The 25455-nt window shown below is 45.4% G+C and overlaps 4 protein-coding genes across 5 annotated transcripts; all 4 read left to right on the forward strand.

Moving 5' to 3' along the window:
• The first annotated feature begins 1101 nt into the window (after positions 1–1101).
• On the forward strand, positions 1102–5019 carry LOC136749073 (gastricsin-like). Its single transcript, XM_066703009.1, has 9 exons — positions 1102–1215; positions 2076–2217; positions 2431–2548; positions 2691–2809; positions 2914–3113; positions 3299–3415; positions 3662–3809; positions 4098–4196; positions 4326–5019. The coding sequence occupies exons 1-9, from the start codon at positions 1160–1162 to the stop codon at positions 4488–4490; spliced, it is 1164 nt and encodes a 387-aa protein (XP_066559106.1). The 5' UTR covers positions 1102–1159; the 3' UTR covers positions 4491–5019.
• Positions 5020–5823: 804 nt separating this feature from the next.
• LOC136749076 (CMRF35-like molecule 7) lies at positions 5824–9803 on the forward strand. Of its 2 annotated transcripts, XM_066703011.1 has the most exons (6): positions 5824–5941; positions 6993–7328; positions 7989–8034; positions 8164–8309; positions 8494–8531; positions 8755–9803. In XM_066703011.1, the coding sequence occupies exons 1-6, from the start codon at positions 5884–5886 to the stop codon at positions 8884–8886; spliced, it is 756 nt and encodes a 251-aa protein (XP_066559108.1). In that variant the 5' UTR covers positions 5824–5883; the 3' UTR covers positions 8887–9803. The 2 variants fall into 2 exon arrangements, with proteins under 2 accessions (XP_066559108.1, XP_066559109.1); XM_066703012.1 differs by lacking the exon at positions 8494–8531.
• Positions 9804–11432: 1629 nt separating this feature from the next.
• LOC136749075 (cathepsin E-A-like) lies at positions 11433–15565 on the forward strand. Its single transcript, XM_066703010.1, has 9 exons — positions 11433–11955; positions 12280–12436; positions 12805–12922; positions 13024–13142; positions 13263–13462; positions 13667–13789; positions 13952–14096; positions 14414–14512; positions 15150–15565. The coding sequence occupies exons 1-9, from the start codon at positions 11894–11896 to the stop codon at positions 15315–15317; spliced, it is 1191 nt and encodes a 396-aa protein (XP_066559107.1). The 5' UTR covers positions 11433–11893; the 3' UTR covers positions 15318–15565.
• Positions 15566–16602: 1037 nt separating this feature from the next.
• Positions 16603–22866, forward strand: LOC136749077 (ras-related protein Rab-7b). Its single transcript, XM_066703014.1, has 7 exons — positions 16603–17009; positions 19072–19153; positions 19474–19526; positions 20789–20915; positions 21286–21501; positions 21623–21748; positions 21909–22866. Exons 3-7 carry the CDS (start codon positions 19483–19485, stop codon positions 21996–21998), a joined length of 603 nt encoding a protein of 200 aa, XP_066559111.1. The 5' UTR covers positions 16603–17009; positions 19072–19153; positions 19474–19482; the 3' UTR covers positions 21999–22866.
• The last annotated feature ends 2589 nt before the right edge of the window (positions 22867–25455 follow it).

Genomic DNA, 25455 nt, shown 5'->3' on the forward strand with positions numbered 1-25455 from the left:
TGAAAGGAATCTTGTTACAAGCATGCTTGTTTCTTTAATATGATCCACTTCCAAAGTCACACTGAGGGCGATGATAAGGCAGAGGTGGTTGAGATGGATGAAAGTGATCCTGATAAGATGTTTACATAAGAAAAGTGCTCCTGGAAAAAACATACCATCGAGCCAGCGATTGAGGGGCCCTGGCGTGACTATGAGCCTTTATTGGGTCTTCACAGTTCCTTTTTTCTTTTCTAACTCTTTTGTATTTCCTACAGAATAGTGAGAACAATATTCAGTGATGAAACTGCAAATCACACCAGGGCATCCCGGTCACAGGCAACAGAATCACTCAGTCAGGCAGCAGAGCGATTTGGAAATATGGAGATTATATTTAAATTAGAACATAAGAAAGCTAGGAGCCCATTCGCCCCATCGTGCTCGTTTGGTGTCCATTAATAACTCAGTGATCAAGGATCCTATCCAGTCTGTCTTTGAATGTTCCCAAATGGTCTCTTCAGCCACATCGCTGGGGAGTTTGTTCAGATTGTGACGCCTCTCTGTGTGAAGAAGTGTCTCCTGTTTTCTGTCTTGAATGCCTTGAAGCCCAATTTCCATTTGTGTCCCTGGGTGCGTGTGTCCCTGCTGATCTGGAAAAGCTATTCACTAAAATAGCTAGTAAAAAACTAAGAACAAATGAGCAACAGTGTGGTCGTATGAGTGTCAGTTAAATTCAAGAGGCTTGTTTGCCTTATTTATTTCCTCTAGAAGCACAAAGGTGAGTTAGCAAGAATAACTTCAGTCCTGTTCTCATCAATGAAAAAACTAATTGGGTTATTTTTCTTCTTTTTAATTGACTCAATAAGCAGAAACAAACAAGGGGGGTAGTGTTGTTTCTGTTTTTGTAGAAAGTTTATAGTTATAACTTTCCACTAGTTGCTATCATGAATGTTTCCTTTTCCTATCAGGTGTGTTATCATGCACAGAGGGCACAGGCACAATGGGGTGACCCGTGTCTTTGCACCGCGCAGTAAGAGCCCCAAAGGAAGATATTTGATGGTGTGCCGTTTCTGGTGCCAACTGATAAGATATGAGCGCTGTGGCCAGTCCTGGCCCCTATATAAGGCGCCGCTGCCCAGGTCTCAGTGTATCCCACACAGCAGGGCAGCATCCAGGACCAGAGATGAAGTGGCTGATCGTGACTCTCGCATGCTTCGCTCTCTCCGAGGGCCTCGTCAGGTAAGCGGCGCTCCTCTTTCTCCTCCACCAGGTGCAGCGCTGGAGGCCCTGCTCACCTTTAAAGTGAGCAGATGAACTCCCTGTGAGTTATGAGTCGGCGACAGAAACATTTGATTTTGTACTTTTTAAGCAACATAATATTAGGCTATGCAGTAATGTTAGTGTAGTTGCACCGTAAGAATTGTGCTTTAACATCATAACAACACAGTGGATATTATCCCTTGAGCAAGGTACTTTACCCAGATTGCTCCAGTAAATGACCAGTTGTATAAATGGGTAAATGTAAAAAATAATGTGGTATCTTGTAACAATGGTAAGTCACCCTGGATAAGGGTGTTTGCTAAGAAATTGAGTAATAGTAGAGAGAAGCACTTGTATTGCTCACAGGACATAATGACCATTGTAAATAAACCAGTCATTTTAAATGAATGTAATTTAAAACAACAAAACGATACGCTGTCCACACTACATTTGTTTGCTATTTGAGGACGATACATGATTAATCAGGTGCGATTCGATAGCGACTCTCTTTCAACGCTATCGGCAGTCCTGCCCCCCAGCTGCTGCCACAGTCTCCACGCTGCTGTTGTGTTGTGATGTGACATTTGTATTAGCCATCGGGCCAATGTGTATAATTATTACTGTTAATACATGTGTTGGAATGAACCGCTGCCACTACCTGTCTGTCAAAGCCTTTTATTTTATTTTCTGCTTCTGACTTGGTGGCCTGTTATAGAGTCTCCTCATTTTAAAACCAGTACCATCATAGATCTTTATTGTTTGATTTGAAAATGAATGAAAGTAACTTTATGTACCTGTAATATAACTATGGCAGTTAACACCCCTGTCTCGACCCACAGAGTCCCTCTGAAGAGGTTCAAGTCCATACGTGAGCAGATGAGAGCACAGGGGAAGCACCTCCCGTACTCAGACCCCGGACTGAAGTACCAGCCCTACTCCTTCGCCAGCTCTGCCAATGAGCCCCTTAACAACTATGCTGACGTGAGTCTCACCCCTTCTTTAAATGCTGGAATTATGCAGGATTACGCATGTTGTGATAATAATTGCTCATAATAAGAGACTTGTACAACTCCGTCTGTTGACTCGGTAAAAACAGGTAACGGGGGAGAGGAAGGAGGTACAAATGTTCTGTGTTGAGTACTGTTTGAACGGTACACTTCTAATGCACACTGTCTGCACTGTTTGCTGTCCTAGATGTCCTACTATGGAGCCATCAGCATTGGCACCCCGCCCCAGTCCTTCCAAGTCCTGTTTGACACAGGATCCTCCAACCTGTGGGTGGCATCTGTGTACTGCAGCAGCCAGGCCTGCAGTGAGTCCCAGGACCCCGCCACACCCCCATGCACCCGCCTGCTCTGTCTTCACCCGTCTGTCTGTCTGTCTGTCTGTCTTCTCCGCTGCTGTGCGTGCTGCCATTGTGTGCTAGATGAGCTGACTCTCCTCTCTGTCCTCAGCGAACCACCCCACTTTTGACCCCCGCCAGTCCTCTACCTACTCCAGCAATGGCCAGACCTTCTCCCTGCAGTACGGCACCGGCAGTCTGACTGGCGTGTTCGGCTACGACACCGTCTATGTGAGTCTCCAGCAGAAGCATGGACCGCCCTGGTACAGTTTGGTGTCAATGTTGCTCCTCTGTGTTCCCATTGAGTCTAACCATTGGTCGTCTTGGTCCCACAGCTCCAGGGCATTACCATCACCAACCAGGAGGTGGGTCTGAGCACCAACGAGCCGGGCACTAACTTTGTGTATGCTCAGTTTGATGGCATCCTGGGCCTGGCGTACCCCCAGCTGTCAGCTGGCGGCGAGACTCCTGTGATGGACACCATGATGCAGGAGCAGCTGCTGCAGTACAATTTGTTTGCCTTCTACCTCAGCAGGTGTGTCTGGGTCGGGCAGCCATTGTTTTCTGGGGTGCGATCGATAGGTCGATAGATCTCTTTCTCTCGGTGCACGCCAGCATTGTCCATCTCTAATGGTGAGAGGCTGTCAGAGACGGGGGGAGTGTGACACTCCCTCGGCAGATCTGAGCTGAACTCCTGCTGACCACAGTGTCTCCCTGCAGTGATGAGCAGCAGGGCAGCGAAGTGACCTTCGGAGGGGTTGACCAGAGCAGATACACCGGCGAGATCGTCTGGGCGCCCGTCACCACTGAGCTGTACTGGCAGGTCGCCATTGACGGGTAGGTAAACGTTTAGATCCTGTTTGCTGTGGCTCTTCCTGTCTTTTCAGACAGTGCTGTTTCTGGTGTCAGCTCCCACCTTCCAGTGGTCCTTCACATGCGGTCACATGAGTTACTTAGATGACTTTAAACTTCCTGTTTAAAACCTCAACAGCAGATCAGCAAAAGGACGCAGGTGTTGAGGCGCAGACGTGTTGTTCTGCAGGCGTGTCATATTGACTGTCCTCTGCGTTTCCTTCACTGCAGATTCTTCGTAAACAACCAGCAGACCGACTGGTGTAGCCAGGGCTGCCAGGCCATCGTGGACACGGGCACCTCTCTGCTCACCTGCCCTCAGCAGTACCTGGGATACCTGCAGCAGTACATTGGTGCTCAGGCCAATCAGAACGGAGAGGTAAGTGTCCCCCCAAAGGCAACTCGTGATGATCTGTCCCCCGTGAGAGCTGCAGCCATGTGCAGTGCGTCTTGTGTAGAGACCTTCGCTCCCGTGCTCTTGTGCTCAGCTCTGCTGTGAAAAGTGTTCAGTTTGAACCAGACAGGACAGTTGCTCTTGGATGGTGAGTGAACCCGTCAGTTTATCCTAAGGTTGACCAGGAGAGGTCAGTGGTTTTCACCACAGGTAGTGCTGGTTTCAGTCTGTGGGTCCGAGGTCCACACTCTCATCTGTTCTCTCTGTTTCCAGTACATTATCAACTGCAACAACCTGGGGAACATGCCCACTCTGTACTTCACCATCGGCGGCCAGAACTTCGCCCTGCCTCCCTCTGCCTACACCATTGTGGTGAGTCCCTGAAGCAGCCTGCTGACCAGGTGGCTGCTGTCTGTCCAGCTCCTCATGAGGACAGATGTTGTGTTTAATGCATTTTCCCCAGATAGTGTAACTGAATGTGCTTCTCTGGTGTCTCTGCAGCGAAACCAGAACGGATACCAGTATTGCACCAGTGGCATCATGGGAACCTACCTGCCCTCTCAGAACGGCCAGCCCCTGTGGATCCTGGGAGATGTGTTCCTGAGGGAGTACTACTCTGTCTATGACCGACAGAACAACAGAGTGGGTTTTGCCACTGCTGCCTAAGCCCCTCCTCCCGCCCTCCCCCTCCACGTCCTGTCCTCCATACGCCCCGTCTCAGCACATCCCTTCACCGCCCGAGAGACCCCCAGTCACCGACGGCCCTGCCGCCCTGCGCTCCCATGCCCCGCGACTGCGAGGCAGCACAGCGGACCAGTCCTGCCCATTACTGGCACCCAGTCCGGTCCGTTCACAGCCGCCAGCACAATTGGAACCGGTCAGTCTGTCAGGGCCGAGCGGTCACCATGAGCCCGTGGTCTGTGGAGAAAAGAGCTGCTCTGACTGCTGCCTTGGCCTGGCCTGCGCTGTTGGAAGGAAGGTGTCCAGTCTAATGCCCGTTTTCATTTCGTTTTTATGGTGTTCTTTCTACACTGTTTTGTTTTCGTTGAAAGAAGTGTGCTGTAACGTGTGTGTGTGGAAGTTAGGATTGTAATCATTTGTAAATCATCCTCTCTAACAGAAATGATAATGATTTGAAAACTGCTGATATTGATTTCAATAGCTTAGTGAAATTAAAGTTTATCTAAAACAACAACCTTTTGGTATGTGCTTTCATTTTATGGTTACACCTTCCACCTGCTCTCTCTGCCTGTCTGCTCTCTCTGCCTGTCTGCCCCCCCAGCCCTGCACCAACACTCACTTCTGTAACAAACCATTCAGCTCTGAAATAACAATCTCAAATCCCTGACTACATGTGAGCACTGATGCTGTGCCGAGCGCCGACCTGTCCTTTCATTACCAGAAATTCACCTGTGCTCTTTATTGAGAGAAAGACGAATGAAAGGGAAAGAGAGAGAGAGAGAGAGAGAGAGAGAGAGAGAGAGAGAGAGAGAGAGAGAGAGAGAGAGACAGAGACAGAGACTGCTTAAAAAGCACCTGGAATTCCATTAACATACAGAAACCAGAGGAAAGAGATTTTCTTATTAGCTATTATTGAGGGAAGGTCTATAATTATAGCTGCTTAACAATTTAACCCAATACTGTTCCTTGGCTGGACTTGCTGTCACTTGAAACTGAAGTGAACTACCCTCTCGCTAACCCTCTGTCTCTGTCCAGACCCTGTGCACAGCCAAATCATGCAACCCCTCTGTCCAAACAGTGCATCAGGGCTGAAATGTTTTTCTATGAAACCAGGGCTCCTACTGCACAGAGCCCTCAGATGCCCCCCAATCTGGGCTTCAGATGACAGACAGTTTTTCACGTCTCTGAGCAGACGCAGTGCTGGTCGATCATCTTGTGCAATTTCCACAGTGTTATTTAAAGCCTGCAGCGTGATGACTGTTCTTGAAACTTCCTGCTCAGACATCGGTTCATAGACATTTGTAAGCATCATCCTTCTTCTTTTGAGCAGAAGGCTCCAGTAGGCAGCTGCGGATTGCTTACCCTCTCTGCCTCCCCGATGAACCCACGGTCTGTCATGGGGCCGAGCCTGCTGCTCCTGATGACTCTGGTGACAGGTAAGCGCTCTTTAGTGATCCACAGCTCTCATACTCTCCTGTCGCAGCATTGCTGTTTCCTTATACAGCTTTTTTATGGGATCGTTCCTCACTGAAGCAGATTGTTAACCAACTAAAACCGAAGCTTCAGTTTCGAGGACATCCAGTTTTTCTTTCTAGTGAAACAATAGAAACAGAGTCAGACTCAGGCACTATTGACCGTGTCTGTCTCAGACTCAGTGTTCTTCTGGACTGGTGTGTCTGTGTTCTCCGGTCTCAACACAGCCCTTAATCCCATGGAGGGAATTCTGCAGTTTCGTTCATTTCTTAGAAACATCAGTGGAGGTGAAAATCAACAACCTCTCTGTATTTTAAACTGATTGAAATTCAGGTGATTTCCTGTCCCAAATAAGATTTAAAAAAAGCTTTACAAACATGAAAATAATTACAGTGATAAGATTGTTACCTTATTTTTTAAATTGTCCACCTGTAGGTGCAAACAAATACATGTGTATTGTGACGAGGCTTTTATGTTCATGTCTGAGCTCAGTGTGTGAATGATCAGAAATGGAGGGTCTAGGATATTCAGCCCCGTGGCTCTGATTTCTCCAGCCCTGGATGGTTCCCTGCCAATGTACAGCCAACGTGCAGCCCCGGAAGAGAGACCCTGGGCTTTCCCGCTTGCACACTGAAGTGGAAAATTTATGTCAGCATTTTCCTTTTTATAGAAACAGGCAGTTGTGGAAAAACAGTTGATGAAAGTGGTGTTAAGAAATGTACAGATGGGACCAGAATAGAGCTGAACCTCCGACTGGGTCTTGAGTCACCACCCCCCCTTCAGACCCTCTACAGCTTCAGAAGGAAACGTGTTCCTCAGGGCTAACAGTAAACTCTGAATATCAGATCTGTATTTCGCATGTGTGCAGTCTGTAAATATCTATGCATTTGAAAACCTCATGCTTTTATAATCCTGGCTGAAACTGTCTGTCTGTGACCGGTGCTGGAGTCTGGACAGACCCAGACACAGTGCTGAGTTCTGCCCTAAAGAGTGACCGGTCTGTGTGTGTGACAGGGTGGTGTGCGGAGGGTCCGACGCAGGAGCTGAGGGTGCCGCCAGGGGGCAATGTGACCCTGCACTGCCGCTACAGCATCCCCAGGTACCGGCTGCATGTCAAGACCTGGAGCCGACGGAAGGACATCGATGGCTTCGAGCCGCTGGCGGACACCAACGGCTACCTGGCTCTGAGCCACCGCGGACGGCTGGCCATCACCGACTTGAAGAAGAGCGGGATGGTGTCGGTCAGCATGACGGCGCTGCGGGAGAGTGACTCAGGGGAGTACTGGTGCGCCGTTAGGATGCTGTACGGCGTGGAGGGGCTGAGCTGCGTCACACTGCACGTCTCTGCTGGTAAGACCCGAACACTGATGGTGTTTAGTGTCAGGGTCAATAACACTGCTGACAGCAGGCAAATCTCATAGCAGTGCAGGATTTTTCAGATGCCCATTTTTATTTGTATTATTTATATTTATTTGTTGGCAGACACCCCTTATCCAGGGCAGGAATACAAATTAACACAAAGTACAATGTAAGAATTACAAAAGTGCAGAAGCACAATTCATATGAAATACAAAGCACACATCCCAGTTCAGAGAGGGGACAAGTGCAGACATGAGGTGGTGAAGTCCTGGGTATGAGATGAAGGGGGGGGTAAAGGAGAAATCACAGTAAACAGGAGATCTAATAAAGGATAGGTGAGCAGGAGCAGAAGGAGCAGAGCTCTATCAGTGTGAAGTCACAGGAGTGCTGAACAGCTCAGCAGACTAAGCTGCTGTATGACAGGGACAGTGTGGACAGCTGTGTCTTTAGTCATCGCTGGTCTTGACCTCAGTGGGAAGGTTGTTCCACCACTCAGGGGTGATGGTGGAAAAGGAGTGGCTCTGGAGGAAGGGGAGCAGAGAGGGTCATTATCCCAGTTCAGCTGCAGGGGCCAGAGATACTGCTGTGAGGTTCACTCTGCTGATTGGTTGATTCACTATATATATGAAAACTATTATACAACTCTTGCAGGTGGAAACCCAGGCTCAGAAAGTAGTGGAACAGCTCAGCCTGAAAGGTAATTCATTGAATTTCTTACTGGCTCGACTGTAGCTGTGACTTTATACAGGCATGTCAAATACAGACACAATGATGTGAAAATCTTTTGAAAGGACAGTCACTCATGCTGACTCTTGTTTCGGAGCAGCCTGCTGCCTGTGGCTCGGGAGACACTCAGCAGCGCAGCCGGCCGGCAGGGGGGCGGGCACCTCTGGGGGGTCTTGCGTTGGGTCCTGTTCGGCGTGATGGTGGTGTGTCCAGTGCTGGTGAACATCATAGTGAGGTCCTGCAGAGGTGAGAACTGGAGAGAAGGGTGTTTTCAAAGAGTTAGATGGTGGAAAATTGATATGCCACTATAATATATTCTTTTAAAAAGCATTGTTATGTAAAATAAATTTATTTTGATCACATTAAGATTGCCTGGAATATCTCTGACTGTGAGCCACAACGCTTCTTCCTTCCCTTTTTGTGTGGACAGGATCGCGCCGCAGCAAGGGGAGCAGTGCTAACGCAATGGTAATGGCATTCACTGTCTTTGTCTGTGACTCAGCGGCACATGACTGATGGGACTTGACTTGTACCCTTCTAGTGTGCTTTGTGTGCCTACATTTGCATAAGGCACGACTGCAGAAATTGTAATGTCACTAGAGCAATGTGCAAAGCAAATAAAGTACATGTCAGTGATGTAAAATTATCTCTTATCCATGTCAACTGAAACGTGATTGTTTGTGTTCCCCAGACACAGTGCCAGCAGTGTGAGGGCGTGGCCTTCGTTGCTGGTGGGAATTTCTTCTGCGACGCACAGGAGCCACGGACTGAAGGGGCCTGCAGCTTCACAGGGTACAACGGCAACATATCAAATGCGACATGAATGCCTAAAGCGTGTGCTACAGACACAAAACTTAGTTATAATTTTGTCTTCTTTGTGAACGTGCTGCAGAAGTTTATGATGATCAAAAACATACACGGGTGATCGCGCCTACTAATGTCAGCAAAGACATTCGTCCGGGTGGAAGAGTGAAACTGGTCCCTTCTTCCTGTTTCATCTTCCTTCAATCAGCTGGACAATTTACAGTTTTCCTATATGCGGAATTGGTGTTTGACACACTAAAAATATGTAATTGAAAATATAGTTTAAAGAATAGTATGAATTAAACTCACTGATTCAATGATTGTTTAATGTGAAGGGAATTAATATGTCTGACTGCAGATATATACACCTCATTGATCAATATGGGTTTCCTGTTTACTAGTGAAACCACATCTTTTTACTTTGGATTTAGAGTATAAATGAATGGTGTCAACTATTAATGTTTTCTGCATTAGTTTTTCTATCCATATTAACAATAATACAATTATAATACTAAGTGCATTGTGAAGAAATGAAAAACTTTGTTTGTATTTTGATATAAATCAGCAAATGTAACAAATGTATCCTTGTTTTGTTCAGACACTTTCATATATATTTTCTGTCATAGTTATTTACTATACAAACCATGCATTAAGCTTAAAGAACCTCTTACTAATGTATTCATCTATACAGTATATGCCCCATGGCGTTATTTGCAATACAGTGCTGCCTGAGAGGTGTGGATGACGTGGCATTATAGCTCATTTCAGATACAAGGAAGGTTACAACTCCCTGGATCAAGTCCCGCTGCACTGTGCTCTGTTCCAGCTGAAGAGATTCAATGTCTTCAATCTGCCCCAATCTAAGTATCCCATCATGCTCTCCTCTGATCTGCTTCCAGAGCTGCACTCTTGCAGAAATAAAAGCAGTTTTCCAGATGAGGTCTAATGAGTCTTAAAATTACTTCTTGTGTTCTAAAGTCTACACTTTTAACAATAAATCAAAGCACTGTATTGCTTCCCCACACTGCCAGAGAGAGAAAGTGATGAATCTACACAAACTCCAAGATCTATTTCCTCTGATACTAGACCTCATATTGTATATTTGTGGTTGATAATTGTATTGCCTTTTGTTTAATCTGTGCTGCTGGAACTGTAACTGGAATTTGAAAGTTTGACAAGTTTACTAACTATACCAGGGTGTAGATCATTAAAATCAATTAGTAAAAGCAGAGGCCAAGTGATCACTCCAACCCTAGACCCCTCCCTGATCATTTGTCTGCTTTCTATACATTAACCCACTTCTTTACATTTCCTTGGACCTCTCTAGTTTCTAATTTTAGGATTAGTCTCTTGTGCGGAACTTGATGAAGAGCTTTCTAGAATTCCAAGTGTATCCGGTCGTGCAGTTTTAACTTCTCTGCTGCTGTGGCCACTAAAAGCAGTCTAGTGAGTTGGTAAGACCTCGTCCAAACCCACAATGACAGTTTCCCTCTAGATGGAAAAGGTAAAGTGTGTCCCTTTATGGTGGACAGGTGTGACTTTTAAAATGCACTAAGTGGTAGGTACAAGCTCTGTGTTGATAGTCAGTTTGAATATTTTATTTAGAGGTCTGTGAATAACTTCCCTCATTTCCTTGAGTACAACTGAGAAAATACCATCTGGCCCGGGTGATTTCTTTGCTCTAAGTTTTCCTACTTACCTTAGTACTTCAAATTCCTCTATCTTTAATATCAGTTCCAACTGTAGGTTAAAATTAAAGTGGATATTACAAGTATGGCTTTGTATTGAATGAGTGTGGGTGGACTTTTGTTCTTATGCAGACTCTTACTAAACTATACTCTCTCATGCTCCTGATGACTTATGTATTATTAGCACTTCTATAATTTCCTTTGCACCATGCCTCAGCACAGAGCCGGACCTCAGCTGTGTGATGCCTGCACTCGTTAGCTCACTGTACTGGGATGTGCGCTTGTTGTATTTTGAACTGATTGTATTACTGTACTTTATAAAGCTTTGAAAATGCATCTTGTGAAAACTGAAAGCGCCCAGGTAAGGGCGTCTGCTAATAGATAAATACATAATAATATTAATGAAGACATTAGAAGGAAGCTGTACAGAAGACACAGAAACAGCCGTCCTTGTTGAACAGAAGGTGGCAGCAGCTTCACAGATCAGGGCTCCAGCCCGTAGTGCCACATGAGCTCACAAACTGCAGCAAACTGCTGAGGTGTGGAAAGGTACACAAGCAATACTGTTGTATCTGATCTCTGGAGACTACAGTGTAGAGGTCTGGATAAAAGAGAGAGTGCAGCTTGAGACAAAGAGGCCAGGGCCTCTGAGAGCTGAGAGCGCTGAGAGAAATGCAGCAGAGCAAGGGGCCAAACTTGGACAGATTGATGGAAGACTTGTCAGTTGCAGCAATTTTTCGGCAAAGAGAGACCCTGAGTGCGTCTGAAGACCAGGTGTTGCAGCCACAAGAGGGCAGTCTTGGGAGGACTGTCCCTTATTGAAGTTAAGTATAATCTGAAGAGTTTATAATGGGCCAACGAAAGACAGCTTGACCTATGGATAATAGTTTAATTTAAATATGTATTCGTCCATTAGACAGCTGCTGCGGGGGAACTACAGGGTGGGAGAGTTTCCCCTCCTCTGCGTAGTCACGGATGGAAGAGTCATCGTCACCTGTGACAACATCAGTAAGCAGAGCAATGCACTTCCTGCTGCTGAGACTTGGTGGTATTTGACTTGAACACACCCAATACAATCTGCATGATTGTGTGTAAATGATTGACTAACAGAGGTGTGAAAACAAAAAGACCTTTTCAACCGAAGCCCCAGGCTGTGATGTCACATATTTGACCAGCTTTGATAACACAAGGTCCTGTTTTCATTCCTTGCCCCAGAAAGAGATCCGTTTTCTAAGTTGTGGTAGCTCTCGATATTGGATTTCTGCTGTGATTGAAGTGTGCAAGGAGTCTGACAGGAGACTGACAGGGTCTGTAGGCCTGAAGTGTCACTTTACAGAAATGGCTTTGAAAATGTTTCTCCTCCTGCTGATGTCCTTGTCTCTGTGTGCCGGCCTCAAAAGGTAAGACTGGTCTGGGCGTGCTGGGAATGACAACACATTGGGTAGTGGTGGCATTAGGCCAATGAAGTCGGGTCAATTTCTTTGTAATATCTAATTCTTGCATGTATTTTCATGGAATATTTAAAAATAATATTTTTTGTTTTGTTTTTTAAACAATATATAAATAAGTCAGTCACATGCAGAATGGGCTTTCAGACAGACTACAGTTTACTGCTTTCTATTTATCACATAAACGCGACTCCTGAAAACTGGTGGAGACATTAAGATGCACCAGTACTACAATACAGTGGTGAAGAGATTTGCGTCTGTGTCTGGCCGCCCCAGGGTGGCTCTCAGCAGACAGCGATCTCAGCGGCACAAGATGAGGGCGAGAGGGACTTTGGCCCAGTTCTGGAACTCTCACCAGCTTGACATGATCCAGTACAGCGATGCCTGCCCCACCGCCACGCAGGCCAGCGAGCCGCTCGTCAATTACATGGATGTAAGTCTGTTCTCTCAATCACTGATATGAAACCTGAAGCAGGAATTATCCAGTTTGTAAACTTCACAAGTGTAATTCTACAATGGTGGTGTTTATTTATCAGTTCATTACAATATAACAGTCTGGTTAGCGTTTTGAATATTGTATTACCTGGTGCTGGACATTGCAGATATTGATTGTATCGGTGTGGTTGTGGTGCAGGACTCCAGATATGCTGAATTGCAGGCTATGCTGATGGCCCAGTATAATGGTAACCATGTAATACAGCTGCAGCCGGGCTGCACCCAGGGGACCATGCATCTCCTCACAGTGCAGCTGGAAGCAGCACTTTAAAGCCCCGTCCTGTTGTTGTTCCTGGTTCCATACAGGCAGAGTTTTTTGGGAAGATCTCTATTGGCACACCACCGCAGAACTTCACAGTGATATTTGACACTGGCTCCTCTAACCTGTGGGTCCCCTCTGCCCTGTGTGACAGCCATGCCTGCAGTGAGTATGAGAGGCTCTGTTATTCTTCACAGCCCTGTGGTCTACTGTTCATCTTCACAGCCCTAGCTCAGTCCTCAGTGGTCTACTGTTCTTCTTCACAGAAATCCACAATAGATACCATTCCTCTCAGTCTACAACCTATGAGCTGGATGGCCGTCCTTTCCACATACAGTATGGCACTGGAAGCCTGACTGGCATTCTGGCATATGACCTGGTGATGGTGAGTCCCCCAGGGATTTAAACTGAGCTATAAACAGGGTTCCACCATCTGCTGCATCATCATTCAAACCTTCCATGTATTGTTCCATCTTGTCTGGTCACCCTACTGACCTTGTCCCAGGTGGAAGGGATGGCTGTGTCCCATCAGAAGTTCGGCGAGAGTGTGAGCGAGCCGGGCAGCACCTTTGTGGATGCTGACTTTGACGGGATCCTGGGTCTTGGATACCCGTCCATTGCAGCAGCGGGCGCCACGCCTGTGTTTGACAGCATGATGGCACAGGGCCTCCTAGACCTGCCCCTCTTCAGTGTTTACCTCAACAGGTAACAGCTGTCCATGTCTGTCTTTCTGATCTCTGGCGTCATACACGTTTACTGATATTCACATTATTTTAATAATTTAAAAAAGTCTCTATTTAACTAGAATGTGATTGTTCTAGTCCCCAGGAGGAACACAGTGCTGTCTCTGCTGTTGATCTGAGATTTGAAAGGACAGGTGTTCAGTCTCACTCCGCTCCTGCCTTCTAGAAACTCTGACTACTCCGGTGGGGGGGAGATCCTGTTTGGAGGGATAGACGAGTCGCACTTCTCAGGCGAGCTGCACTGGGTGCCGGTGACCAATCAGGGCTACTGGCAGATCCTCCTGGACAAGTGAGTCCTCCCTCTGGTTTCCCTAACCCTGCAGTCCACTGTCCATCTGTTCTGTATGGCTGCAGGGCTGGCCAGCCTGTCTTTTCCACCCTGCTGTCTCTGGTGAGTGAAGGGTTTGATTTCTCGGCACAGTATTAGTGAAGCGTGTCCCTGTTGTGGCAGTGTGAAGGTGAACGGGCAGGTCCGGTTCTGTGAGGATGGGTGCCAGGCCATCGTGGACACCGGGACCTCCCTGCTGACAGGACCCACAGCTGACATCAGCGCCCTGCTGGCAGAGCTGGGTGCTGAAGCTGCGGGAGACGGGACGGTGAGAGACTGTGCCGCTGGCATAGTGATGCTTACATATACATACTTATTCACCTCTATAGGTATTGTACTGTACAATATTACTACTATTACTGCACTACAGTAACACTATTGTACTACTTATAGAACACTATGATACAACAGTTCTGCTACCACTCCTAATGTAGGCTCACTAATGGCACTGCTTTAGTTAAATCATTTAAAGATGAATTAATGCGTTCATATGTTCCTTCTGTGTTCTTCCTAATTGAGACCTCTTTTTATAGTCACCGGTCTATGTTGGCTATTCTGACTTTGCCTTTGTGTGTGTGTGTGTAGTACACTGTGGCCTGCAGCAGCTTCCCCTCGCTCCCTGATGTCACATTCACCATCGGCGGGGTGGAGTTCCCGCTGACTCCCGCAGCCTACATACAGACAGTAAGACCCCCAGTGCCTGTCTAGTGCAGGTATTATATTACTGAGTTGCAATACAAAGGGATGACCCTTCATATTAATGCTGTTCCAATTCGAAATGCCTTGCAGTCCAGTCTACTTCATTTTAAATGTTTCTCTCAAGGGGCCGGATTAAATCAAAACTTTGACCCTCCCACTGATAGCAAACTATAAACCTGTACATCATTACATTTCTGATTAGAAGAAAGTGGCATCTTACTGAAAATGAAGCCGCAACTGAGTACAGTTCTGTAGTTTTCTATTAGCGGGTGGGTCAAAGTTTTAATCCGGCCCAAGATCTATGTTTACTGAAGTTATGATTTAATAGTTTGTCATTTTCATCCAAGTTTTTAGAGACTTTCTGAAACCCTTAGAGACTAGTCTTGTCTGAGGACGAGGTTCCGATGCTGTAGAAGTGGGCTATTCTTTCTGATGAAGCACATCAATCTGATTCACTTCAGACTTTAGAGAAGGGAACGAGGGAAGAACTCCTGCAGAGACTCAGTCCTGCCATACACTCGCCCCCCCAGACACTGCGGTGGTCTTTAGTCTCCATGCCGCTTCACTGTAGTAATAATGAGATGTTGCTGTAACCCCTCTGTCCGTCTGTGTGTCTGTGCAGGAGGAACTGATGGGAGAGGCAGTGGTGTGTATGGCAGGCTTTCAGGGCATGGATATCCCCCCTCCAGACGGGCCCCTGTGGATCCTGGGAGACGTGTTCATCAGCCAGTTCTACTCCGTGTTTAATAGGGGCAGCAATCAGGTGGGCTTGGCCAAGGCTGTGCCCTGAGTCCCAGCATTTAGCAGCAGCAGGGCTTTCTCTGCCCTATCCCAGTGTGATATTTGGTCACTGCTGAGAGGAGAGTATTTTCAGTTATTTGCGTTGTTAGCTCTGCAGATGGACAACACTAGGATAGAACAATGTGTAATTAAGACTGCTTTGAATACTTATCTGGGCTAAATTACATTCCATACTCACATACAGATGTTTAATGAACATTTAATGTAAAAATAATAAAGTTCTGTTACTTCTCTTAATTTGTATAAAAATCATATCTTGATAATATCTGTTTTCATGTAGTGAAATTACAGCACAGTAAACCGTGAATAAGTGATTATTAAAGAAGCGAATGAGTGAGGGTTTGTTCAGAGCAGAGGAGCTGAGATTTTGATGACTGGTGATGAAGTGGTCTGAACCCGGCTGACGGGAGTGCAGCTGGCACACATGGAGGAACCACTGGACACAGAAACCAACCCAGCTATCACCATTAAAAACATCATAGTTAGACTCAGAGTCAGCATCCCTCTGAAAACTCTGATATTGCAGTTTACTGAAGGATATTGAGGAACACTAGCGAGTGGTAATTTGTATACAGACTGGATTCAGTTTTCTGTTTTCTCCTGATTTAATCATTTTCAAACTATGCAGAAAAGATCCACATTATATTCTCCTTTTATTGTTCAACATTTGTGTCCTGATACTAGATCCCATGCTTGGCTATTTATTCTGTAATATTGCGTAATGAACGAATGGCATAATATTGTTGTGTCAACAGCCCTGAGTCACCATGCTATTCAGGAAATACGAAACATGGGGTGTCATGACATTGTATTGTGTGGAAACTTTGACAGGTTCAGCAAATTAAATAAGGAATTAGATGCAAGGTTTTCAGTTAAGTGGTGTATTTGAGTTATCATGAAACATTGCCATTTCTATTGAATGAGAAAGGGCCAGCAGTTGTCCTAATTTGTCCTTACACTTCCTGTAATTCACTCCTGCACAATGACAGCACGACGCCTGTTCAAGCATGGCCATCACTTATCAAAAGCAGCATCACTGCTGACAATGTCCTGTGTGTAAGATTAAAGTTTATTAAAAAAATAATATGCTTCCCAGTCGGAAAATCTGCAAGATCTGGGACTCTGTTGTGTAAGTCCCTGTGTGCTCCGTGAATACCATGACCGCGACGCACTTTGTGATTTATCAGTGCAATACGTTTGTTGCAGATGAGTTACTTACACTGGCCAAGTGCCACACTTCAGTAACTATCCACATGAGGCAGACATCCATCTTCTGCTGAACTCTCAAAACAGATCTGCCTTCCAACGGATCTGACGAAAAATGACAAATATTTTAAGTATTCCTGTTTTCATCGCATAGCAACCTACCAGACAAGCAGCACATTGAGTCTGTGGTTGAAGGGTAAGTTCGATCTGCTCTTTCTGCCTCTCTGATTGCTCCGCTCATACTGGCACAGTTCCCATTCGCCTGAGGCCGAGACAGAGAGACAGAGAGAGAGAGAGAGAGAGGGAGTGAATAAGCAGAAGAGGAGGAGAATCACACGCACATCTGCCGAGCCAGTACAGGCCTGCTGTTCAGAGTCGTCGGGTTCAGGCTGGGAGGAGGGAGTGTTTCTGTAGGGGTTCTGTTGCCGGGCCTGTCTCTCACAGCTGTGAACAGCTGGCCCACCGCCATCAGCTGGTGAGTACTTTAGGAGTGAACCAGCATGTGTCCGGGTCACAGCCCCTGCCCCCGGGGCAAGGGTGAGTTCTGTCCGGTGGCCGGTCCATTCCCAGGAACACTCTGTCACAGGAACCGGGGGGGAAGTAACAGGATTGCAGTGATGTGGGGCTGAGTGGTTCAGTGAGGTTTATTTTGCTGTTAATCTTAGTTCATTTAAGTGCAGCTGTTTAATCTCTGTGGACTTTGAGTAAGAATTGTGAGAATCCTTTCTGCTCAGTATGATTTTAGTGCTGTGGGATTAAAAAATAAATACATGTTAATAATAATGTTAATCTAATAATAAACACATGTCAATGCCTATCTTAAACTTCAGTTTGCGTTATTCTATAGCACCAGTCTTGTATTCCAATATTTTATTATATTTGTATGTTTTATGGTAAAAGTAATATAACTGGGAAAATATGAAAATGGTGTGTCACTGGTGTTTTTGTGTGTTGTCGTGCTTGCTGATAGATCATTTGTTCATGGTCTTCACCCTGAAAGAGACTTGAATGAGAGAGAGTCTGTTTTCAGTGAGAGTTCAGTCACACCTAGTTACTAGCGCTAGTTTTCAAATGTTGTGTAAACATACTGACACATGTGGGTGTAACAGGGGCTCAGACTACAGTCACAGCAGGATAAGGCCTGTCTTTTTAATTTGTATATATTTTCCTAAAGTGGTATTCTGCCAGTATTGTGTGTATGTACAGGAACTCCTTGTATTGAGGGTGTTCTGTACATTTACAAACAGAAACATTGTTATTAGAGAGCAGACGGGAAGGGAAACCTTGCACAGTGCGGGGTGCGCTCTGAGAGGCGCGTCTGAGTCACACAGGGCCGATCAGTGGGAGGTCTGTGGAGCAGGACTGATCGGACCGGCCCGATGGGAAAGTCCTGGGAACGCCTACCTGTGAGTGACGTTCAAGTATTGTAAAAGATTTGAAGACAATAAACACCTGACAACCAGCCACAGTTCTGCCTTGTGTTCAGACGTCAGGCCCTGCCGTGTAATGCCAGGAATCACAGGCATGTTCAGCTGGAATTACCCTGCATTTATATAGTGGGTTAATAAATGAATACAGATACAGTTATTGTCCAATGTTTTCACAGCCTTAATTTGAAACTGTGCTATTTAGTGATTTATATATTTTGTGCCGATTAAATTATTTTTATATATTAAATATGAAAAGCTTGGCTAATATAATAGATGACTAAAGAGCAGTGGCGTTCTCTGGCTGGGATGATGTGCTCAGAGGCACAGAGCACAAAGACGCTCTGATGGGAGTTCGCATGCTGCCACTGCCATGCTGACAATGGACGTGGCTTCACGTTGGCCAGCTGGAGAAGTAAGCCTGCAGCCGTGTGGGAATGTACAGCTATTGTTCAGCCTGCTGCAGCGGATGAAGCCGATTTAACTCTGTATTCATGGAACTGAATCTGGCAAAAACAGACAGTTTTGAGCTTACCGTGCACTTGTCCTGCCCCGGTCCTCTGCTCCTGCACCTTGTGCCATCTGCTGCTCAGTGACCATGGATGTCCAGGATGCCCTGTTTTGCAAGCAGCATTTCTCTCCCAGAAGCTTATTTTTCCTCCAATAAAAATATACCACAGTGCTGTTTCGAAATGCCATTGTCGAACTGAATCAGCAAAACCGAAACTCGTGAAGACCATGGGGTTTAGCAATCACACCAGACCGGAATGCACACACGCTGTCGCATGGAGGGGTATGACGCATAAGCAGGAGAGCAAGGTTATTATTGTCATTGATCTTCTATATCAACTATGTATAATAGTATGTGCTTGATTTATATACACAATGACAAATCCAGGTAATATGTAGATGTCTTTATTAGTGGTGTGAGGGTGCATGGAGCCGAAATGAGATACTTTCACTTTTAAATAACATTTTGAACCCAATGTGTTGATGTAAGACAGTTCATTACCATTTGCATACTCTGGTATTTCAACAGGATGGTGTTCAGTGCTGTTATGCATGCATGTCCCTGGGTCTATCGACGACAAAAACAAAAATCTCTTTCAGTGTGTGGCGCTGTGCTGAACTGGACTGAGAACAGCCGGCGCGCTCCTTCCCTGTAGTCAGTGTCACTACAGATCCTACACAGGTAGGGAGCTCCGCCCAGGAGTTATTTCTCATTGAAAACTTTTCTTTGTCTTTCTTTCTTTTTTCTTTGTTTCTTTCTTTCTTCAATACTATTATTCAGATGCTGTAATGGTTAAAAATGGAACATTGTTAAGCTTTCTTTAATCACAATGGTTATAATTTATGTTGTAAGTCGCCCTGCCAAGAAATAAAAATAATAATAATAATAATAATAATAATAATAATAATAATAATAATAATAAAAATAATAATAATAATAATAATAATACAATGGGTGCTGACAGAACCGCAGACCCATATTCTGTTCTGCCCACCACACAGGGTCCATCGATGAAGCAAGTGGACCTAAAGATCATCATCCTTGGAGCCCTGGGGTAATACAGACACGCCACCTCCACAACTTGCACAGAACTGTCACAAGGGGATACACATCAGTGGTGTTATTACAAATTATGCATTATTAGTTGTGTTGTGTTAATATAAGAACATAAGACAGTGTCCAATTGAGAGGAGGCCATTAATAACTAAGTGATCCAAGGATCCTATCCAGTCTGTTTTTGAATGTTCCCAAATTGTCTCTTCAGCCACATCGCTGGGGAGTTTGTTCAGATTGTGACAACCCTCTGTGTGAAGAAGTGTCTCCTGTTTTCTGTCTTGAATGTCTTGAAGCCCAATTTCCATTTGCGTCCCCGGGTGCGTGTGTCCCTGCTGATCTGGAAAAGCTCCTCTGGTTTGATGTGGTCGATGCCTTTCATGATTTTGAAGACTTGAATCAAGTCCCCACGTAGTCTCCTCTGTTCCAGGGTGAAAAGGTTCAGTTCCTCAGTCTCTCAGTAGGACATTCCCTTCAGACCTGGAATAAGTCTGGTTGCTCTCCTCTGAACTGCCTCTAGAGCAGCGATATCTTTCTTGAAGTGTGGAGCCCAGAACTGTTCACAGTATCCAGATGAGGTCTAACTCGTGCATTGTACAGTCTGAACATCACTGCCCTTGTTCTCAATTCTACACGTTTGACAATATACCCTAGCATTGTGTTTGCCTTTTTTATTGCTTCCCCACATTGCTTGGATGGAGAAAGTGAGGAGTCCACATAGACTCCTAGGTCTTTCTCATGCTCTACTTCATCTAGTTCTATTCCTCTCATAGTGGAATAGACATTTTTATTACCTGCATGTAATACCTTGCACTTGTCCACATTGAATTTCATCTGCCAGGTGTTGGCCACAACTGAATATTATCTAAATCCCTTTGAATAGCCTGTGCTGCCTAGATTGTATCCGCTGAGCCGCCTATTTCAGTATCATCTGCAAATCTGACAAGTTTGCTAACTATCCCAGAGTCCAGATCATTAATATAGATTAGAAAAAGCAAAGGCCCTAGTACTGATCCCTGTGGAACTCCACTAACAACCAAAAAATATGGTTGAATATAGTTCAATGTTTGGAGATTACAGTACAGCTGTTGCCAACTGAACTTCGGTGTGCATTAGGACCTGGAGTCGAATGCTGTGTCTTTCTAAAGCATGTCCTGGTCTGGATCTGTGATGAGATGTCCAGTCAGGGGAGGGCAGACCCTGGAGTGGGAGGTGGCTGTTGTGTTGGGCTTCTGTTCCTCTGAATTTCCTCTCTGGCTGCAGTGTGGGAAAGACATCATTGTTGCACCAGTATATCCACCAGCGATACTACGATGATTACCGCACTACTCTGGGAGCCAGTGTGATGTCCAAGAACATCACAGTAGATAACCAAGCTGTCAAGATGCAGGTGAGTCCACAGCCCGAGGGAATGGCAATGTACTAAACACCAGAGCCAGGGCCATTGTTTCAATTCATATGCATACACAGAAACCTGTTGATTTCACTTTTTATATCTTACAAAATGCTCACAGAATTATTAATTTTAGTATTTCATCCATTTATAAAAATGAAGCTAACTACCTCTGAATGTTATACTAGTTGTTTTCAAATTCCTTGTTTAGTTTATTTTACTTTTTAAAGGGACTTCCGAAAATAAAGGGGACAATTCCCACAGCGCATATTAATATGGTGTCACTGGGAGGAATTGAAAATGTCTGTTTACGCTGCCGTCCCTGGGCTCCGTGAGTGACATGACTGTGGCTGCGTGTTGCCTCCAGATCTGGGACACGGGGGGCCAGGAGAGATTCCGCTCGGTTGTGTCTACCTTCTACAAGGGGGTCGACGGCTGCATCCTCGCCTTTGATGTGACTGACAGGGATTCCTTTCTGGAGCTGGAGGGCTGGAGGCAGGATATTCTGGACAAGACCCACCCACCGGACCCCAGCCTGCCCTTCGTGCTCCTGGGGAACAAGATCGACATGCAGGATAGACAGGTGTGATTCAGTGGCACTGTGTCCTGAGGAAGGTCTTCCTGCTGTCTTGTCCCAGTTGTCTAGTCTGTGGGAAACCAGCTGGTGTGTCAATGGCTTTGTGAGTGACTGTGTCTGTCGGCAGGTGAGCAGCGGAGACGCGGCGCAGTGGAGTGAGGAAAGAAACATTCCCTACCTGGAGGTCAGCGCCAAGGACAACATCAATGTGGAGCAGGCCTTCCAGACCCTGGCAGGACATGCACTCATTAGGGTCAGACAGTCATCATATCTTCATATCAACACCATCATATACCATATGGTTATTCTCATCATGTGTAACAATATATCTGAAGTAAAAATGAAACATTTGGACAAAATATGTGAATGCTGATGAGGCCGTTACTGAAACATTTCTCTTTCCCTTCTTGCAGCACAAAGAGGGACTTATGAGCTACATGACAGACTCGATCAAACTCAAACCCGAGAAGACATCAAAGAAAAGGAGGAAATGCTGTTCATAGAATATATACACAACAATTTTCATCCCCCACCCACCGCGGCTCTCCGTCTGTGGGACCCTGCAGATGTGACTGCTGTCAAGTGACTTCTTTACTAGTGCAGCAGCTCTGATGAGGATCCAAGGTCAGAGTACAGTGTGAAGCACAGACAGGTTTGATCATTCAGTAGAAATTAATAAGTTTCACTGGACTGTTACTGAAGATCAAAGAATGGACACTACATCACATCACTGAAGCACATCTTCCGTTTGAAGAATGACAGTGATCCCCCCAGTTCCAGAGTGGAGGATGTCAGTACTGTAACTCCCAGTTTGTAAGACCTGTAAAGAAAAAAAGATTACATTAGACTCAGTTTCCAATTTTTTCATTACTTGCTAGAAGACACAGAAAGAACATTTTACCAAGTAATCCAGTATAAGCATTTCACGGTTTCCACTGCTGCTAACCAGTTTCACCCATGGTTATGTTAGCATCATTTTGAAAACAGACACATCTATCGCCCAGTACAGAGACTATTGTTTCCAATACAACATATTTGCAATACTGAAGAGGTTCTTAGAATCTGTGTAAAGAAACAAAACATTTTGATATAAACACTTTAATTATAAAGGAAAAATGTTGCAAAGTATGAACTCAGATTGGTATTGGTTTCAAAGTCCTTATAATACTAACAAACTGATGTCTATGGTTTGAAGCAGGCAGAGAAGATAAGAGACATTTTACTCGGTGGGGTATTTACATGTTGCGAGACCTAATCTCAAATAAATTGACTGGAAGTGGCTTGGTCATCTGTCCTATACACCCAACTCTTTTTGTCTCCTAGTGTTGAGATATATTGTGATCTATTTTATGAATAAATATTGTAATTGTTCTCCGTGTTTTTCTGCTGTATTTGGTTTCTGTGTTGAGCTTTCAGTCACATCTCACCACAGTCTCTATTGGTCCCAGGCTGAAACCACACAGCAGGTGGACTCTGGCCCAGACACATTTTCGTGCCGGCAAATCTGAGTAGCAATTGCACACGAATTCAGTTGAACTACCCATTTTAACTGCAGATGCAGATCCAAATAATGGCTAGTTTACGGGATCAGTATTTCAAAATTAGAAGGTTTTTAAACATATTTCACTTGCTACTGATCGTCTATAATCCAGCAAGAACTACAAGGTCACTGAAAATGGATTGTGTCTTTTATGCTACAATCTCCCTTCGTGTTTGTTTTGCTCATGCTCATCAAGTGAATCACTTTTAATCACCTGCTACAGGTAGAAATGCATATTTACTGAACACATCATTAACGTGCAATGCATATTATGAGTTAAATGATATTTCCAGTAAATCTGAACACGGTATATCAGATCGGGAATGTATTATATTTATACAAGATGTATGCGATTTGTCTAAAAGTGTTCGGGGAAAACCAAAATAAAACAATGCACATGTAAAGGAGGCTGTTTATTCACTGGACTTTCTTTAGGAGCGCTTCTGAAGTTTGTGTGTTCTGCATGAGGGGACAGGATGACGCTGACAGAGCAGATCATTGAGGGAGGGAGTCCTCTCTGTCACTCTGTACAAAGGGCTAGTTTTCCTGCAAAGCGGGGTCTGGGTTCAAGCCGGTTCTGTTCCCTTTGTCCCACAATGATGTCGAATCTGGATCGATAGTGTTGTCTTTGTGTCAGGGTGTTAAAGCAGGACTGGTGAGACTCAGGGTACAGAGTGGTGGTTTAGCAGGTACAGATCCTTGCCTCAGCTCCTTCCTGGACAGTCAGCTGCTGAACTCTGTGGGCGTCCTGTGTGAGGGGCTATCATGTGTTATTCCCGTAGTGCTAGTGCTGTTTAAGACCCAGAGCAGCAGCATGAGGTTGATGGTCAAGATCGTTGAGCACCTAAACCACCGGTCCAAGGTCACTCACGTGTTTGATGCTAAGTCCTGGGTGATGCTCTGTCTGTTGAAATCCTGTTGCTTGTGTTTCTGTGGCGCTGTGGTTTAGTGCCTGGGGGGCAGCATGAGGCTGATATACCAGAACCTTCCTTATTTCAAAGCTGAGCCCATGGTGACCGCTCTCGTGGAGATATGTTCATAACGTCGTGGCTTCCAGTCTTGGGTGTGGAGCTCTGTTCAGTGGAGTCTCCTGTATGGATCTCGCTGGTGCTCATTTAGGCCCAGAAGGGGGCAGAGTGAAGCTGATGGACAGGATCATGGAGGGCAAAAGGTTTTAGTCCCTGGTAGCTCACAGCTGTGGTCACTGGCCTTAAAGCTGGCCGGTTGTGGGCTCAAACCTTGGGTGAAACTGTTATTGTTGTGCTGTTAGTGTGTTGTTTTGGTGTCCGAGGGGGCAGTGTGAGGTGGACATGCCAGATTTGTGGCTCACCACGACCTTCAGGTTGGCAGAGCCAGGTTTCAAAGCCTGGTAGAGCTCCTGTCTTGTGAAAATACATACGTTGTGTATTGTTCTAGTAGCAGGAGGGGCAGTGCAAGGTTGATAGACCAGATCTTTGAATAAACCACAGCTGAGTACTTTGTGGCTTAAAAGTGAGCACGGCATCAATTCAAATCCTGGTGCAGCACCTCTCTGTAAATCGGATCATACTTTCTGCTGCTTTAGTACCAGAGAGGGCAGAGTGAGGATCTTATAGCAGATTTTCAAACATGTTTGTGAGGTTCGTTGTGCCTCACCAAGTAGGTGGCAAGTCTCAAAACCAGCAAATCCTGAGTCCAAATCTTGGAGGAGCCCCTGTCTTCTGAAAATCAAATGTTTTTCTTCAATTGTTGTGCCAGAGGGGACAGTGTGAGGCTGACACACCAGATGTGTGAGACAGTAACAGGAGAAGCTTTGTGGCTCATTGCGTTCAGTGCTTGCCTGGAAGCTGACAGGACCTGTGCTGAAATCCTGGTGCAGCATCAGTGTATCACTATTGTACCTGCTCTTTTAGTGCTGTAGAGGGCAGTGTGATGTTGATGTACAATATTTTAGATGAGGGCAGTATGTAGTCCTGGTGGCTTACTGCATAAAGTTCTCTGCTATACACTCACCTAAAGGATTATTAGGAACACCATACTAATACTGTGTTTGACCCCCTTTCGCCTTCAGAACTGCCTTAATTCTACGTGGCATTGATTCAACAAGGTGCTGAAAGCATTCTTTAGAAATGTTGGCCCATATTGATAGGATAGCATCTTGCAGTTGATGGAGATTTGTGGGATCCAGGGCACGAAGCTCCCGTTCCACCACATCCCAAAGATGCTCTATTGGGTTGAGATCTGGTGACTGTGGGGGCCAGTTTAGTGCAGTGAACTCATTGTCATGTTCAAGAAACCAATTTGAAATGATTCGACCTTTGTGACATGGTGCATTATCCTGCTGGAAGTAGCCATCAGAGGATCCATGTTCTCATTCTGTTTACGCCAAATTCTGACTCTACCATCTGAATGTCTCAACAGAAATCGAGACTCATCAGACC

The sequence above is a fragment of the Amia ocellicauda genome, chromosome 5 (assembly GCF_036373705.1).
Source record: "Amia ocellicauda isolate fAmiCal2 chromosome 5, fAmiCal2.hap1, whole genome shotgun sequence".
NCBI classification, from domain to species: Eukaryota; Metazoa; Chordata; class Actinopteri; order Amiiformes; family Amiidae; genus Amia; species Amia ocellicauda.

Coding starts and splice junctions, on each gene's coding strand:
- LOC136749073 (XM_066703009.1), top strand. CDS start 1,160: ATGAAGTGGCTGATCGTGACTCTCGCATGCTTCGCTCTCTCCGAGGGC. Junction 2,549..2,690: donor CTGCAGCAGCCAGGCCTGCA/GTGAGTCCCAGG, acceptor CTCTGTCCTCAG/CGAACCACCCCACTTTTGAC. Junction 4,197..4,325: donor CCTCTGCCTACACCATTGTG/GTGAGTCCCTGA, acceptor GTGTCTCTGCAG/CGAAACCAGAACGGATACCA.
- LOC136749077 (XM_066703014.1), top strand. CDS start 19,483: ATGAAGCAAGTGGACCTAAAGATCATCATCCTTGGAGCCCTGGG. Junction 19,527..20,788: donor ATCATCCTTGGAGCCCTGGG/GTAATACAGACA, acceptor CTCTGGCTGCAG/TGTGGGAAAGACATCATTGT. Junction 21,749..21,908: donor CAGGACATGCACTCATTAGG/GTCAGACAGTCA, acceptor CCCTTCTTGCAG/CACAAAGAGGGACTTATGAG.
- LOC136749075 (XM_066703010.1), top strand. CDS start 11,894: ATGGCTTTGAAAATGTTTCTCCTCCTGCTGATGTCCTTGTCTCTGTGT. Junction 11,956..12,279: donor CTGTGTGCCGGCCTCAAAAG/GTAAGACTGGTC, acceptor TGGCCGCCCCAG/GGTGGCTCTCAGCAGACAGC. Junction 12,437..12,804: donor CGCTCGTCAATTACATGGAT/GTAAGTCTGTTC, acceptor GGTTCCATACAG/GCAGAGTTTTTTGGGAAGAT.
- LOC136749076 (XM_066703011.1), top strand. CDS start 5,884: ATGAACCCACGGTCTGTCATGGGGCCGAGCCTGCTGCTCCTGATGACT. Junction 5,942..6,992: donor CCTGATGACTCTGGTGACAG/GTAAGCGCTCTT, acceptor TGTGTGTGACAG/GGTGGTGTGCGGAGGGTCCG. Junction 7,329..7,988: donor CACACTGCACGTCTCTGCTG/GTAAGACCCGAA, acceptor CAACTCTTGCAG/GTGGAAACCCAGGCTCAGAA.